At 48.7% G+C, this 17,889-nt stretch overlaps 1 protein-coding gene across 1 annotated transcript in view; it reads left to right on the forward strand.

The window, feature by feature from the left end:
* The window catches only part of exoc4 (exocyst complex component 4), a 111,347-nt gene that overhangs the window by 26,784 nt on the left and 66,674 nt on the right, over nucleotides 1–17,889 (forward strand). Inside the window, exons 9-11 of the mRNA XM_086147315.1 lie at nucleotides 249–394; nucleotides 569–657; nucleotides 15,200–15,296. Coding sequence (XP_086003441.1) covers nucleotides 249–394; nucleotides 569–657; nucleotides 15,200–15,296 — 332 coding nt within the window. The remainder of the gene's footprint in view (nucleotides 1–248; nucleotides 395–568; nucleotides 658–15,199; nucleotides 15,297–17,889) is intronic.

Consider the following 17,889-nt stretch of genomic DNA (forward strand, 5'->3'; position numbering starts at 1 on the left):
CCCGGACCGGGACCCGATTAAACCGTTATCCCAAGGACGCGCTCAGCTCATTTATTTATATCCACTACATGCTATTCAGAGCCCGGATTTTAGTTTTTTTTACCCTATTTGGTTTTGACGAGCGCCCAGCTCGTCCTTCACGAGCAAATACGATGGACCCATCGACTTCCGGAGAGACCTTTTCCGACACGAGTTGGTCACGGCCTGCGAGGATCTCATCTGACCCCAGATGCTGTTGTTCTTTTTAGGTGTTGCTGATGGAATATCTGGACGTGAAGAACAGCCGCAGCGCTACAGAGCCGTCGGCCCAGCTGTCCTACGCCAGCACCGGCAGTGAGTTCGCTGCCTTCTTCGCAAAGAAGAAACCTCAGCGCGCCAAGCAGTCGCTCTTCAAGTAAGGCTCCGGATCTGAGAGTCATTTGAGTATTTTAAAACATGACAAATTGAGCTGAGCTGAAATATCCCGGGGTGATCCTGTCATCGCAGAGGGGCCTTCCCGCCGCATCGTGTTCTTGTCGCGTCATTTCCCCGTCGCCTGTCCGTCTGATTCCCTCGCTCTGCCTTCCAGGTTTGAATCCTCCTCCCATGCCATCAGCATGAGTGCCTACCTGAGGGAGCAGAGGAGAGAACTCTACAGCAAGAGTGGGGAATTACAAGGTGAGGGGGACGATTCGAGTATGACCCCGGTAATAGAAAGTAAAATTGGGGAGTCGTGAGGTCGCCTAAGAGCTGGAGTGAGAAAGTCGAGCGAAGATAACTCCAGAGATTGCGAGATGCGGAGGAGAAAGAGTGGGAAAGGCGTCGCGGGGCCATCGAAACGTGAGCTGGAGCTGTAAAATAGCAGCAGGGACTCCAAGCTGAGGGAGGGCGGGGAACGGAGAATGCATGACTTCATCCGCAGAGGTAAAATGGAGACAGAGGTGAACAGAGTGTTGCCTTATTCTGATGCAAGGAGTCAACAATTGACCTTCTTGGACAATATCGGTCAACGTCGACAAGACCTATAACTCCCATCGTCACGCGTAGACTGATTTCCTCATAGATTCGGCTCTGTTCAGAACATGTCCGAAACAAAGGACCCCTGACCAGATTCCACCGCGTAGCAAAGTGCTGTCGCTTCATCTACATTCCCAGGACGGCGCCAACGGGACGATTCCCATTCGTCATCGTCCTCGTCTTTGCCGAACGCGCGAACGCGACCACGTCAAAGGGTCTCTTTAGTTCGGCCCGTGAGGCGGTGTCGGAGCCGGACCCGCGAGCGGTCCGTCCACCGACGTGCAAGCTCATACGGGATCATCCACGCATCAGACAGGCGCTGTGCTAGAGCTCCACGGTAAAGGGGAGCTCCGGAGAGGATGGACAAGTGGGGACAAAAGGCGGCGTGGTGATAGGAAGGGCTGAGAAGAAGCACTTAAGAAAGGGAAGTGCAGTGAGAGAAACCACAGGAAAGCAAGAGAGAGCGGAGAGGAGGAAAGAGGCAGGGACCTGGGTGACTTTGCAGAATACGCTCAAAGGGAGAGGCCTTGAAATCACACACACACACACACACACACACACACACACACACACACACACACACATATATATACACACTTGCAAGGTGAGTGAGCCTCAGACTCAGACCCTGGAGAATCCTGGCAGCTCCCACATCTTCACTTGTTCTCCGACTCTTGAGTTTCTCCGCCTGTGACCTTGTGGTTTCAATCAGCAGTGGCTGACAGCACTGTTTGTCCGTCTCACACAAACACACACACACACACACACACACACACACACACACACCTGTTGTTGACATTATTTGGATCAAATCTAAAAGGTAGGACTGGAGGCATGACAAAAACAGGAAGGTGCATATGAGCTGTATTTGCAGCTCTTCAAAAAAGAAACAAAAACAAAGCCTTTGACAAATTCCCGCAGAGCTCCTCATAGCCTGCATTTCAATGTGCACCGCAGCAGCTCGTGGGGTTTTGCAGAAACTCGAGGCAATTTAAAAAAAAACAATATATTGGACAATAATTCACACTTTTTTTTTAACTCTACTCCAAATTTGGTAGAAAGAAATATAAAATTGAAGTGCAAAAAGTGCAAACCCAGACACGTCTGGGATTCATACTCCAGCAAGAGCACCTTCACACCTTCAACACATGTTGGAAAGTTCTCCCCATGAAACGTTGCGATGTTTTGGCGCACTATGGTCACTGGATCTTTAGACATGTTATCATTTTCACAGGTGTTTTGTCATGACCTCGTTGTATAATGACACGTCATTGCATAGTTACATGTTGTGGATGCACGGTGGACGGCACAGGAGGAGTTTTTCACGACAGGAAACACTTCTTGACTCTTGGATCATGATATCACGCAGGATGACACGATGTCACCCATGATACGATCATATGACGGGGGGTCATCGTATCATGACATGTCACGCCATCATGCATCGCATGGCATCCTGGCGGTCAATGTATGGCGTCGCTATCGCGTATCGTGCCACGGTATGGCGCCGTGTCATAGGCGAGGATCATTTTTTACCTTATTTTCAAAATTAACATTCAAATCCGGGTCGGCTTGTCACGGCGGGACGTATTCAAATGAAGTCCGTAGTTCTTCTGCGGCAGTACGTCCCGGTCACCGTGGGAAGAATTGTATATTCATGCAGAATGTACTGCCTGGACTCCCCCGTCTCGGCGGGAGCGGCCTTGATTAACAGCGGATAAAGGACGGCCCCGATAGGTCTTGAAATAACCGCTCAGTTTTTCCTCCGTCTATCTATCTGTACCTCAGAAAGAATGGGGAGGGGGGGGAAATATTTTTTTTTTTCCCGACCGGCTGAATGCCTCGCAGCGTTCATAAGAAGATGAGATTTCTCTAGGCTTTCATTTCACCTGTCACAATGCGTAGCGGCGTCCGCAAGCCCGGTCTGAGAACTGAAAGGCTGCAAAGAGATTGAAGGAGTAAGAAATCATTTAGAAAGTGAAATAAGTCCTCGGCGGGGGAGGGAGGACAGGGATTGATGGAGGAAGGGAGGGAGAAAAAGGTTAAAAGTCATTGTTTTCATCAGGGTCCGGCGAGGAAGCCATTAAGAGATTTCTGAAGGAAGAAATTAGAAAAATAGGTATTGAGATGGCGCGGAAAGGGAGTTTTACCTCTCTCTCGCCAAATTAAACTTACTGTCAGGAGCAAAAGGAAAAGAGTTTGAAATGAGAGATTGAGTTGATGAGTTCTTCTGGCTGCGGGATTACTTGACACTGAAAGCGTAGTCAAGTGTGTCTCTTAGTCTCTCCACTTGGAGTTGCCTGAACTCAACGCTCCGCTTCGTGTCAATGTAGTTATTAAGTCAGACGCTCGCCAGCGCCGTCTTGGAAATAAAACTTTGATATTGCGGAATCCAGTTACGCACCGTTAGTAAATGAATTAAGAACGGCGCATTAGGTAAAGTTGAGGGCAGAAACAACTTTTTTTTTTTTCCTCGTACGTACGGATGTGGCGTTTCCGCCTCGCCCACGTTCTGCTCCTCCTCAGAAACAATCGCAGCGGCCGCGTTTGCATAAAAGCATATAATGATTGTCTAATGGATTTAAAATTAATCTGTAAAATCTGCAATTTACGGCTCGGGAGGGTTGTAAGGACAAGCTATATCTCATTACTCACACGTGCACGCCGCAACACGGGCGCGCGCTCGCGCTTCTCGACGTAAACAGCGGGAAACACAAGGGGACTTAATTGCTTGCCTTTTCAGCGACGCACGTCTCATACGCTTCAATTAATCCGCTGCTTTCTCTGAAGGCTTTATCACGGCTCCATATGTAGCCGCATCTGGAGACGCCGTCGCCGACGTTTGCTGCCGGACCGACGGCTATCGCTGCTTTTCCACACGCGCGACAGTCGAAGCCCGTTCCGTTCGTCCGTCCGCTTTTTTATTTTTTCCATCCCCGGCCAAAGCGCTTCTTCGGAGTTACCAATCTTCATCCGCATGCAATCACATTCCTTATGAATAAATGATGAAAATAACAATTTCCCGGCGATTGATGTGTTACCGCGCCGCCGTATACCCCGACATTTCCCTCCCGACCGCCACGCACTCCCGCATCCCGGCGCTGCTCTTTTCTTGCCTCTATTGTCTGCAGCCTGCTGATGACTTGGAATGCCCCGATGGTCACCCGGGAGGGGGTGCGAATATATCTCAATAACGACTACACTCTTGCACCACTTCGATCCAGTAATGCATTTACGGCCTTTTTTTTGTTTTTTCAACAGTTTTTTTTTTTTATCCCCCCTTCTCATTGTGTAGTGGCCATTCATTGTGCTGCGTGCAATATAGCTTTGCCCCGGGGCGCATTTCCAGTGACAACACCCCCCCCCCCGTGTGATAGCGCCGCTCAAAGCCTTCCTTTTTGCAACACGCTTGCCCACGAACACGCATGTAAATAAACGTACGCGCTTCGAACCCTTTCACCGTCCCCGCAGGCACGTACAACCGACTCTTTCACACGTCTGACCTTCCTCCTCCAGAAGATATTCACGCGCAACACGGCTCCTAATACCTTTCTCATATTCGCCGTCTTCCTTTTGATATTCAAAACAGACGGGGTGTCCGGCAAGCACCTCCCTCCTCCCCTCCCGATGCAGGCAATCTAGTTGCAAACACAACTTGCCTTCTGCACAGCTCACAAAGCCCGGTACTCGGTCTGACGGAGGAAAAAAATAGGAAAAAAAATAGGGTTTTTATGCCGGCTCCTTGTTTATGTATAATAGCATCATGTTCCCATGAGAGAGGAGGGTTGGAGGGGTGGAGGGGTGGAGAGGTGGAGGCAGAGGAAGCGAGAGGAAGAAGAGAGTGAGTGCTCAGGGCGACTAGAAGTGGTGTTCCTTGTCAAGCTGATTTGTACACACCGGTGGAGGGGGGCGGGAGACGAGGTGCAAATGGAAAAATGGTTTCCAGGAGACACTTCGATGGAGGTGATGGGAGGTGGGCGGCAAGCAGGGGGGGGTGTGCGTGTGTGCGTGTGTGTGTGTGTGTGTGTGAGAGGCAAGGTCGCAGAGACCACCGCCTCCTGCCAGGTGTGATGTTCCACGCCGGGCTTGGGACGGCCGCAGGTGGAACGTACAGTCGGAGAGAACGCTCCTCGTTGTCGTTTGGCTCTTTTTGCTTCTGAGGTCCCGTCTCTCAAACTTCTCCAGACTTCTCCACGGCCGTCAGGTCAGACTTTTGAGAGCTCCTCAATTTACGTTTATTGTAAAATCACTCGTTCGCCTCTTCCCATTTTTCTTTTTTCCAATCGCCCGTCGTCCTCATTTGTTGTCGGAATTCAAGGATAATGGTTTTCCACTCATCTTGGGAGGCGATCGATGCGTGGCTTCTGCTGAGCCCGCAATTATGATTTATCATATTCATAAATGGAACCGTACAAGGAATTGAACTTTGTCAGTGGAGAAGTCAATAATCATTAAAAGATTATGATGCTAGAATGCTGGAGACACTCGCTTGGCCCCCAGTGAGGGCACCGTTTATAACACACACACACACACACACAATCGCGCACACACACATCTCAGCATGGAAGGCTCAACTGACAGGCCAAAAGATTGTGGGTCCTCAAATGGGCCCATCACTGATCTTAAGAATTTGTTTTTGTCGTTTGAAAACATGTCTTGAAATAGAAAAACAATCTATTTTATAGCTATATTGCTTTTTTGTGCTTTTTTTCCTCCAAATAAAAACCTCATGAGCTAATTTCACGGGGCCAAAAATTGCCTATCTATAATGTAATAATTTTATTGTATGAAATTTTTATATCCGCTTCCAAAATTGGACATCTCCTAACTACAGGAACATCTAAATTAAAGAAATACGTATAACTACAAGCAGTACGAACAAGTTTTCTTGCATTTTTCTTTTTCTTCTCTGGATAACTGAATGTCGATAAATATAAGCACTGTTGCATCTCTTTTGTCCCCGCAACTTTTTTGGCATATGCCTTTTATTTGGTTTTGATTTGAAATATTTATAAAAACCGGGCAACTCTATATGAGGCTAAGTCGGGGTTTTTGGTGTTTGTGTTGGATGGTGGAGATCTACTACGTGCGCCCGCTTCTGTTGGATGTTTTGTGATGGCTGAGTCCGTTTCCCTGCTTTCCTGAGGTTTCGGACTGGACGTAGAGCTCTGGCGTGTTGGAGAACCCCTCCGGTGTTTCCACGCCACACCTTCTGCACGGAAGATGTTGCAGAAAGACCGCAAACTAACTTGACTTTGTTTCATTGAGCGTTTTGTTTTTTTTTTTAATCTAAATGGACACCACCTGAGGCCAATTCCTCAACCCGCGTGTACTATTGTACACTTCTTTTTTTCTTTTTATTTTCCTTTTTGCTTGCGTTGTCGCGATGTCGTTTTATAATTGTGTTTCGTGTTTGTCTCGGCCAGAGGGTGAATTTCATTATGTGGAAGCGCGGGTCAAGAAAGAAACCCAATTTAGGGGTTATGTTAAATCCCGGTTCCAGAAGGTAGACGCTCGGAACTCCATAAACGCCCCGGCCTTGGCGGCGTCCGCCGCTGAGCTCTCCCCACACGGCTGTCACACGGCTGACCTATGAAGGTGTTCATATTCGGCGGCGTGGATGTGTGTACTACACGCCGGCTTGTCACACACGCCAAGTACAGCCCTCAGTAATTGAACGGCGTGTCGTCGCGGCGTCTATCCTGCTGTATGCACTAGAAAATGACCCGTCCCCTCCCGCGTTCTGGCGCCCCGACTCTCCGGAATTGCTTTGTTTCTGTAAGGTTTGCCAGATAAAATTGAATGTACCTGTGTTACCTGACAGGCTATTACTGTTCCCCGCCTTTAATTTGTGTTCGGCACCAAGGCGTGAACGCGAGCGGCCCCGGCGGCGGCGGGCGGGCGGGCGGGCGGACGGCCCTCGCTCTCAGCTGTTATTCCGCGTGCGCCGTCGGCTCGTGTTCAATTTACCCATGCACGGATTTGAGCCGGGCTGATGATAATGGTTAAAAAGGCATTAGAGATGCGATTCCCTGCCTCTCGTCCTCTGCATCACCCACACGTGTGCGCAGAGAGTAGACGCGCATCACCACGGCCGCGGCAATAGTGATCGAATTACACCCGCTCCGCATCAAAATTAGAGTGTGGAAGATGAAGACGTGGAAAATGTGTGGAAAATACACTCTGGCTTGTCATACGAATAATAATAATAATATTGGGTTTTTTACGATAATGTATCTCACTAAGCCCGTGGTTCGGAAGCGGATGGTTGCAAGCCCAGTAATGGGGGGGTGAGGGGGGGCTGCAACCATTGCAGCAGGTTATTTAAGGAATTGAAGCTGCCGTAATGTCATACATTTGTGGGCATTCTGAAATGAGGTAGTTTATGCAATATTTACAGAATCGACGCCTGTTCGGCGCGAGCAGTTTCAGTCGGCGCCCCGACGCTTATTTAGATTTGACATTGCTATATGCGCAGGAATATGAATCGTAAATGAGCGCGTCACCAACCAAAATACTTCTTTAATAAAAGCAGTTTTATATTTAACTCCATTCACATTCAGCTCCTCTAACTTTTAGATACATTTGAAGGTTGGTTACGGAACGCAGTCTTTGTAAAAGTCTTAACATCTGGTGTCAGAGGTAGATTAGTCGGCGGGCGGAACCTCCGAGGGAATTCTACTTTGGAGATAAGACGTCAAAATAGCCAGAATTGAAATTATCAATCCGGCAACCTTGCAAAGTTTGATATTAAATACAGCAGCAACATGGAGTAAGGAGGACGGTAAGCGGGTGAATCAGAGGACGACAAGAGGAAGGTTAGAGCAAGATTGAATAGTTGACACAGTGCAGAAAATTAATCACGGAGAGAAAAAAAAAAAAAGCTTTGTATATTCGCCGACGTGCAGCCCATTTTAATCAGGTTTTGTCGCGTCATTATTGGCAGCCTCGACCGTCAACCCCGCTGTTTGCTTTTAATCTAAAAGCCGCCGATCGGAGGGGAAGGAGAAGGGCAGGTGGCACCGGAGGCTGCAGAGTTCCTCCCCTGGTGGCGGGACAGGACGCCGGCTCAGCGTTTCTGGGGAAGAAGTTCCAACAACTCACTTCTAAGAACCGTCTCGCTTGAATTTGGTTCCGGGAAGTAGCCTCGTCCTCCAGGAGAACTTTGTAGTCTTGCATTTGGCTTCGACGAGCACCTTTAGCTCCATGCTAGGCGAGGACAACATGGAGATGAAGCTGCCACAGAGTTCGTCTTATAATATATCCATGAATTCTTGACAAAACTCCTTGAACTGAACTGAAATGCAAGTGAATTTCTTGACTTGAAGATGTTTCCCCTCTGGGACGAGGGGCGAAACGTCGTCAAGTCCGGTTGCCAAAATGTAGACGTTCCTCTGCGAGGCCTGGAAACTCTTCTGAGGCGCAGCAGGACAGAAGAACCTGGAACTCTTTGTCGCTCCGTTTAGGAAACATCTGACTCCGTGACCAGGATAGGTTTTAAAAGCGGTGCTGTTAATGGCCATGGCTTGTGAGTTCCACCAATCCCTGCGTCAGAGGAGTTCCTGTGGAACCATTAGGAGACCCTGCCTCGGAGCCACGAGACGGTTCCTGAAAAGGTCCTCGAGGTTGCTCGAAGTTCTGACGGTGAGCAGCTGCCGGTGTCATGGCTGACAGAGGAAAGGCCGCGTACCCGGGCCGTGTTTGCGCGTTCGACCGCGGTTCGGACTTCATGCACATTTACATTTCAGGCTTAGATACATTTCGATTCGGGCGACATCAACGCGCCTCGACGCCTTGGGGGTTGTTTTGTCTCTAATTCTGCATTACGAAGGGATTACCTTACAAAATAATGCATTTCCTTACTGACGGATGCAAACACGACCCGAAGGCATCGAGTTGTTGGAAAATACGACTTTGCACACAAAATAGGAATTTGCCAGTTGCATAATTTGTAGCCTTTAAGATAAATTGTTCCCGCTAATACATGCGTCGGGTTTTTGCGGACTTATATATATGCGACAAAGATTTTCTTTTCAATGTAAGACAGACGTCTGGCTGAGTCGCCGTCAATTTGGACGCAAACACCGAAGCGCTTGAAGTGCCGGTTGTTCCAGTGGTAAAATGAGCAACAAATGATGTTAAAAATGTCTCAGCAGAAAGCAAACGTCCTCCACGATCAACATCTGATCTGCGGCAGGAGTGGATTCCCGTCACTCTTGTCATCGCCGACAGATGGGCACCCGAGGAAATCCACGGAGACGGATCGCATGCCACGCTGACGCACTTAATAATTAATCCAGCTCAAGTTATGCCCGAATTTATTTATACAATCATTTATTAATGCCATTTATTCTCAGCCGATGGTTGGGCTGAGTCGCCAGGTTGGGAGAGCAGATCCATCAAATTAATTTTAATAATAGAAGCCTCTCATTAGGGCCCGATCGGACATGAAAACAGCCCGGGAATAATTGGATGCCAGGAGTTGACCGAAGATTCATGCATTATTGACATGGAAACCCGTCTGATAGCACCAGCGGGTTTCTGTCCTCTTGGAATATGCAGCAGATTCCACAGAACAATGCCTGCATCACTCAGGTACAAACATCCGCATGCAGACATTTACTGTGAAAATCACCGCGTTATCCAGGGTTTTGTGTCGAGCTTGTTTTGACACGAGCCTCGCAAATGTAAAAGATGCGCAGTAGTTAGCATGCATAACTCCGTTGTTATGCAATTAGCGCTCACAATAAAAAAAGTAGCCGGGAAGCTAGCTACTAATCCTACCGTCATGAAGGTCCACTTGTGTGACCGAGGCTGTTCACGTTCCGTCCGATCCCGAGGAGCGGGGCTCCTACATATTTCTGCGCCTGTTTTCTTATTCAATTCTGACCATTTCTTCCCCACCGCATCCGGTTGATTTTTAGCCTTTTGAGTATGCATTGTGTGTGTGTGTGTGTGTGTGTGTGTGTGTGTGTGTGTGTGTGAGGGACATGCTTGTGAGTCAGTTACAGCAATCACCCAATTGCCCTCTCGCAGCACTCAATCACAGTCTGTCCAGAGCAATCACAGGTGTCCCAGGCCCTCTTGACTCGACCTTTTTGATTACACACAAACATGATTTGGCACACCGGCTATAAACAAGCGATTACGATTGTGATCACGACATGTGCATGACTCCCCCGTTAATAAACCCGCCATTTGGACGCCGCGCGGTCAGAGGATTTCATGCCCCCAAAGCTCGCTCTTTTCTACCTGCATTTGAAAGGAATCCTGATTATTTGGACAATTTTAAGATTGCTCTTATCCCCAAAAAAGACCCACAGGGGTCGTATTTTCACACATCCTGTACCTAAACCAGTGATTTTACCCGCGAGACAAATAATTATACAATTTCTCGATCGGTTGGTCGACGTGACGAACCGACTAGCGTGTGTCTCTGGAATCAGAGCAGAAGTCTATGGATCTGACAGTGAGACTGTGATGACATTGGCCTCGCAGAAGGTTTCCTGCAGCATCTCTGTGAAAAAACATGGTGGAAAACCCATTTAGATCGGTACTGTTGGCAGATATGCAATTCACACACATGGCCCAGGTGGCCCTTTCATACCGCCGTTAATCCGCGATACTTGTGCCGGCCTCGTCAAAACTAATCCCAATCTACCTCGCTGACGTGGCAGTAAATTAGTGCTTCTGAATCTTCTCTGAAATGCTGTCACGTTAGAGCCGAAATATACAATCTGTGCAGGAATTTAAAAAAAAAATGCTTCCCATTGATTAGGCCGTGCTTGCAGTGCCGTTTCTTAATCGCTGTGTAAACGGGGTTTTATGTGTAATTTCCGAACTGGCTCTGTTCAGGATATGGCAGGGGGCCGAGAGGAGCGCTACAGGAAATCTGGTTCAAAATGGCTCCGTCAAAAAAAAAAAAAAAAAAAAGATCCCAAACATATCCACTTATTGCGCCACGGATGGAAAAGACGCGGTGATATTTTTTGACCTTATCAGCGCTTCAGTCACGGGCAGTCAGGTGAACAGCACCGCATCATGCACGATCTCTCTTAATGATCCTCGCGCTAACAATGTGCCGATGTTGCAGACAAGCCCGGAAACGTTTGGCTGCGGCACATGTTGCGGGGTCGAGAGTTATTTCTGTGGGCTGCAGGTGGTGGAAATGAATACATGGAGGCTCCTCCCAGCTCAGTGCGCCGCCTCATTGACCGCACATTTGCCATAAATATGGTCCGAATATGATCGATTCGCGACTGGCTGTCCAATTATGCTGGCAGGGCGCAAACGCGGCCGCCGTCACATACTCCGGTCAAAGCCAGAGTTGAAATTCATCCCCATGTGTTCACACAGCACGGCTAAACCTGGGCAAAATAAGCAAACGTTGACAAATACAGACGTCAGGAGATAAAGCTTAAAGCGACAATAGGTTGTTTTTTTTTTTTGATTACTATTCAATAGAATCTACAAGTTCCTGCTATAGCACATTGTTACCTATTCACCCCCGTTTCAATCAGTTGTAAATTAGGGATTATAATCCTTTTGTTGTACCTCTGTCTCGATCTCTGTCTGTCTTCGGCGTGCACGGAGGAGGTACGCCGGTCTCGGGAGACGTGGCTGTGTGTTAAAGAAGGCATCGCACATTCATTCTCTTCCTGCCTAAATCTGCGCCGGGCTGGAATTTATCACAGGATCAAACCCTTTTCTCATCAAACCCAGGAAAGTGTAGCTAATGCAATTTCACTAAGTCACTGCCTGACTTGATTACATGTGGGTTGGGGAGCGCATGCCAATGCACCGCCGGGAGCTGCATGACTGTCACTGTGTGTGTGTGTGTGTGTGTGTGTGTGTGTGTGTGTGTGTGTGTGTGTGTGTGTGTGTGTGTGTGTGTGTGTGTGTGTGTGTGTGTGTGTGTGTGTGTGTGTGTGTGTGAGCATATGCAATACGTCAACGCATACAACTCACAAGTGGTTATCAGCCACAGACAAGACATTGCACACCTTGTGTTTACATATTGTGCAGTACTTTGAAAAAAACGGTTTTAAAGATAAGACTGTGTGTGTGTGTGTGTGTGTGTGTGTGTGTGTGTGTGTGTGTGTGTGTGTGTGTGTGTGTGTGTGTGTTTGCGCGCACTGGACCTTCTGTTGGATTTCAGGCAGATTTGGCCACATTAGAATCTGTCAATCCTTCTTTTCCAACTTTCAAACCGTCCCAGCAGCCGCCGCCGCCGCCCCTCCGGCTAATCCTCGGTGGGACCACACACACACACACACCGAGGTACACACATTGGCATATACACCCGTCCGCACGAGCCCCCTCGGAATCAACATTTCGCTTTTACACATTATGTTGAGAAGACTGGCGGCGGTTTGGTGGCATCCTGACCCGCAACCGTAGCCAGCCTGTCACGTCTAGACAACTCGGAAAACGCCATGCATATTAATGCGCGGCTGTTTAATATTCATCGGCGCTTTGCCCCGTTGGCAGCTGGTCCCAGACCCCACGGATCAATGAGGTTTCCTCCTCGCTCCTTTGTCTGACATGGATGCAGATGTTTAGAGCATGAAATTAAATTGGTCAATGTAATCAGGACTACATACACGGGCGGCAGTTTGGCGCACCCACTTGTATGTGTGTGTGTGTGTGTGTGTGTGTGTTAAAATAAATGTACTTGGTGTAGTTACCCGAAGAAAGTAATGCCACCCCCCAAGAGTCTGTGACACGTTGTTATTCATTGATGACGAGGAAACAAAGGTTATACCGGCACTTTTCATAGACGGAGGAAGAAATGGAAGGGAGGTGTGGAGCGGAGAGGGAGTTTTGTTTTGGGAGCCGGTAAGTGAGTCTTAATTCAATCGGCGCCAAAAGGAGGCGTGAATAGTTTGAACGACGGAGAAAGGGAGTCGAGGGCGAGCGGCCCTTATCTTGGTCTCGACTCGCGGCGCGGATTTACCCCGCCGACGGGATTCGCCCAAAAAACAGATCCCGATCACAAGCTGTTGATTTAAAAGTTGGGGGAAAAAAAACGGAAAAAAAAAAAAAAAAGTAAAAGCTTCCCCTCGTCATTTTAATGAAAATACGGAAAGCGTCGCTTCCCGTACTTTTCAAGCAAAACTTGTCGGTCTCCGGAATGCATTATGCAGCCCGGCCCGAGGAACAATGGCTGGATATGCATTTGAATGCCAGGCCGGCGAGCGGCAGAGGTAATACGGAACCAGCCTTCACACACCGCAGAGGTGCTTTTGTGTTATATCACACAAGCCCATATTGGACATGGAAATGAAAAGGAAGAAAACAGCGGGCCGGGGGCTTTGTGCCAAGCTTAAAACTCACGTTTTCAAATCACACACACACATGCACACACACTCGTACGCATCTGGAGATCAAAACCAAATAGCTTGGATCTTGGATGGATTGTGTCCAGTGTTTCCGCATTGTGCGCCCGATGCATCCGACCTAATTTAAACCGACTGAAGCACGACCCGGAACTCCGGCGAGGCTGTTCTTAGAAGATCTCGTAACTTGGGACAACACATATATTTATATTCCTTTTTTTCTCAAACACTTCCAGGCTCTCCAATCACATTTTCCATCTTCTGGTTTCCCGCCGTCTCCTTGATGTCAGTTGTCGAATCTAATCGCGGCAATCGGGCTGAAGATGTTTCCCCGCTCCTGCGAGGGGCTTCTTCTGCAGAACTGCCCTGGAAGAATCAGTAGCCCTGAAGAAGGTGAAACGTCACCTTCGGTCCAGTTACCGCCATAAGATTTGACCTTCACAGATGCTTTCCTTGATGCCACCTGAGTTATTCGTTAAACTAAAAAGAATTTTTTGTCCATTTATTCGTCGATTTTTTTTTTTTTTTGTCTCGCTATAACCTGTCTTCTGGCTTTCTGTTTATACTCGTATTTGTATTCCTATTTATTTCTGTTTTTTTTTTGACATAACTGTTAGGCTGCTTCGACAAAGCAATTTCTCCCCAGGTATCAAAAAAGTTTATCTTCTCTTAATTTCTGCATCCTTTCCCTCTCCATCCACAAACCTCCTCTCTGGTCTCCAGACCTCCTCCAACCTCATCGTCCTCCAACCCAGATCTTCTCCATCCCTCCCCCGTCCACGTCCGAACCATCTCAGTCCGACTTTGCCTCCAGAATATCTGACGCAGGCCGTCTGTAGGGATCCCCGTAATTTCGTGGCGGCACAGATCTTGACTGCTGGTGTAGTTTATAGTTTTATTTTGCAACCATTGGAAACAAAACGTAAAAACGACAACCACCGTAAGAGCTTGTGCCCTATTACGGGTTCACATCAAAAAGTAGAAAAATAAAACTTCTCGTAGAGGATGCCGTAGCTTTCTCTAGTAAGCGCTATCGCAATACGACCGTTTTCCGGCGGAAGTAAGAACATAAAATCCTCTTACCAAAATAAAATATCAAATTCGGAAAACACAATCAAACAATTTACCTAAAATAATAACGCATTTCAGGTGGTTATTTACACCGTCCCTCCGCTGGACGTCTCTCCGGCGTCTCCAGACTCCACGGCTGCCCTTCACCTCCATCTCCTCCATCCTGACCGTGTGATCCCACATTGCCCCGACACAGTTCTGGTACCAGGATGCAGATTTGTGTTTGCTCATTCATGATTCATTGTGTACTTTAGAAACTCTCAGAGCTGCACACCGGCAGCGGCGGCGGATCTTTCCGCTCGGCAGTTTTCTGTTCCGACAACAGACCTCCATTTTCCCCGCCCCCCTCCATCAATTATATTGATTACTTCAGCGTGAGTGGAGGTAATGAGCTCCAGTGTTCTTTGGCTCCCCTATGATATTCCCTTTTCCCGTCTTCCTAACCCGGGGAACCTCCCCCAGGCGCCCCCCCTGTCCAACTTTGCCACTTCTTTCCCGACCATGTCACATCGCAATGATTCCCCGATTAACCCTTGTTAGCGCGGCGCGCGGACCGAGCGGCGGAGCGGAGGCTTCCGGGAGGCTGAGCATCGGTGATGCATTCGAATGTCGGGGAGGCCTTTGACATATAGGGGATGTTTTTGTATGCAAAGAGTCATCGCGAAAAATCAGGATTCAAGCAGGATTCCCCGGGCTTTGCCACGTGACCCCAATGTCGCAGATCAGCTTTTAAATTCTGCGTTTTAAGAGTCCCTTTTTTACCTCTAATCATTTGACCGTCTGCCGTCCCGCAGGTGGCGCCGATGACAACCTGATCGAAGGAGGCGAGATGAAGTTTGTGTGCAAACCGGGAGCGAGGAACATCACGGTCATCTTCCAGCCGCTGCTCAGGTACAGCTCCGAGCGTCCCGCGCCTCACGGCCGATGGGTCGGACGGCGGCCCCGTTTTCGAACTTCGGATCGGAAACCAGACGCGTAAAAACCAGAGGGAGTGATTTAAGGAATCAATCGGTATGTCAGCTCGCTCTGGAATTTTGGACCTTTTGAGATATTCAGAAGCAACAAATTACGCTGGCGGTGGTTAGCGCTCCCGCCTCGCAGCCAGAAGGTCCTCGGTCGGATTTCCTGCGGGGGCCTTCCTGTGTGGAGCGTCTGCTTGGGGTTCCTCCGGGTCGCCGGTGGTTCAGTCAAACCCTTCATTGTCCGGATGGTCGGATGAGAGGGTGAATATCGGTGCGTCTCTAAACAGTAAGTGTCCCAAAGACAGCCGGGCTCCAGCATCCCGCCACCCGGAGTGGAGTCAATAAACTGCGACGTCTATCGTCAGCTGATTTTCAAATGGTTTCGCTCCTGAGCCGGTGTCCAAGGACCAGGCACACCGGGAACACATCTGCTGAGAATGAAGGCAGTAATGGATCAGCTCTCAAATACAAGATTCATCAGGTAGTGATGGAATGAATGGATGACAGGATGTGACATCGTTAATGGAGCCGCTTAAAGAGGATTTCAGGAATTTTTTGAGAGGTGGCGCTGGTATAATAAGGAGTCCGCGGCCATTCTAGCCTGAGAAACGTCCGGTGTACTCGCGCCATATGAAGACAGGGGCCGACCATACCACTAACATTTAATACAAATTCTATCCATGTTCTGTCAGTGTCCGTCGATCGATCCAGAGCTTTCTAACGTGGAGCAGGATCTCAGAGATCAAACCTGACTCGCACGCTCCGCAGCCTCGGTTCACCGTTGGTACGCCGCGCAAATTGGGGTTGACAGCCATCACGGCTACTATCTTTAAATGTACATATTCTGAAAGGTTGCTTTTGCAGCAACGTCCAAACTGTCTGGCAGTTTTCCCATTAGCGTAGTGTATATCTAATTGTGGACTAATTCAATTGAGCTGTGACACAGTGATATATGACCTAAGGGGCTCTATTTGACAGAGACATTTCCAATTATCACAGTTTAATGCTTAGAATAACCAATAATGATGTGAACAAGTTACACACCAAACTTTACATTTTAATGCAACAGGGACCGAATATTTTGACGTGTCTTATTCATGCACGCTTCGGTCTGCTTGCATGTGTCCGTGCCGGCCTGGATGAGCTTTGCGGGTGTCCGTTTGCCGTCAAACCCCGTTTGCTAAGTCTGATTCCTTATCAATCATCCCAAACCGCCTCGCAAGCCCAGGCCTCGCCCTCCTCGCCCTCCTCGCCCTCCTCGCCCTCCTCGCCGTCCCTCCTGCGGCTCCACTAGCAGCTCCAATGGAGCTCCAGCGCTTGCAGATGGCTTCCCTAATGGCAAAGTGCTGGTGCTGTTTCTGATGGATTCCTACACCTCCTGCAGCCCGCCACGCAACTCATGGCAGCTTTAATGACAAAAGCAGTTAGGGAAGCAGTGGTGTGTGTGTGTGTGTGTGTGTGTGTGTCTGGGCATCTGAAACAACAGGACCTTCATGTTTAATTCCGGTGTTGCGGCGTGTTGTGAAAGTTGTCTCTTTTCTCTTTTTACTTCCAGTCAAATCTTTCCCGATTCGGTCTTTTGTCGTCTCTGCCTTTTGTAAACTCAATCCGAAGGCCGACTTCATCAATGAGTGACTTTGTACGTCCATACGTTGTGTGTCGTCCTCCGTCCCTTTTTGGCTCGTCAGCTCTCTGGCACCTGGATTCTCTCTGTATTCTCCTCTGATATACAATTTGGCCGTCGTGTCTGAAAGAATGTTGCATGTTTTCGACTCGTTTTGTTTTTTTTTTTCGCCCGGCTCGCTGTCGAGCGGCCCCGGCGCGCACGGCGCCGAGCGATCATTTCAAGGCCGAGTATCTGCGCAGCTCCTGCCTCAAATCAGGCTGAATAGATTATACGTCCCACTGGCTGTGGGGGGAGAGGAAGCGTGAGAGAGACATCATAGGTAACCATCGATAATCACAAAGGCACTCGCCTCAGCTTTTTTTCCCCCCGCTGACTTTATGCTCGGTTATTATTATTATTTCCCGTTTTTCATGTATGCAACGTGAAAAGCAAACAAGCCGATGTCGGCGTGCAGACACGCGTTACCTGACGGTTTATCCTCAGTCGGTCAGTTTGTCCTCGGCCAGGTAAGCTCTGAGATTTAATCCTGTCCGAGGTACGTCGTTCGAGTTCTGCTGGAGGACCGAGAGCCGATGCGTCGAACAATAGAGTGTGTGGCCGGATAAAAAAAACCCAAACGTACGGGCGTGATTGTGCATGTAGCCGCCAATTTAGTTTGACTTGTGGGGTCTCAAGCTGACATTTTGTTGGTATTTCCACCTCTTGCTCTGGACGATGTTGGCATTTTGAAAAGCTTCAGAAGACCTCTAATCTATCCACGGTAATCATTCATGGAAGGACCGGCCATGGCAAAGTCTGGAGTGTGTGTGTGTGTGTGTGTGTGTCGGTGTGTGTGTTGTAGATGCATGTACACACAAGCACAGTTGACCCGTCTTCCATGAGAAAGCAGACACAT

This window comes from Fistularia commersonii, chromosome 5 (assembly GCF_037954325.1).
Source record: "Fistularia commersonii isolate RoL2024-O1a breed Wild chromosome 5, RoL_Fcom_v1.0, whole genome shotgun sequence".
NCBI classification, from domain to species: Eukaryota; Metazoa; Chordata; class Actinopteri; order Syngnathiformes; family Fistulariidae; genus Fistularia; species Fistularia commersonii.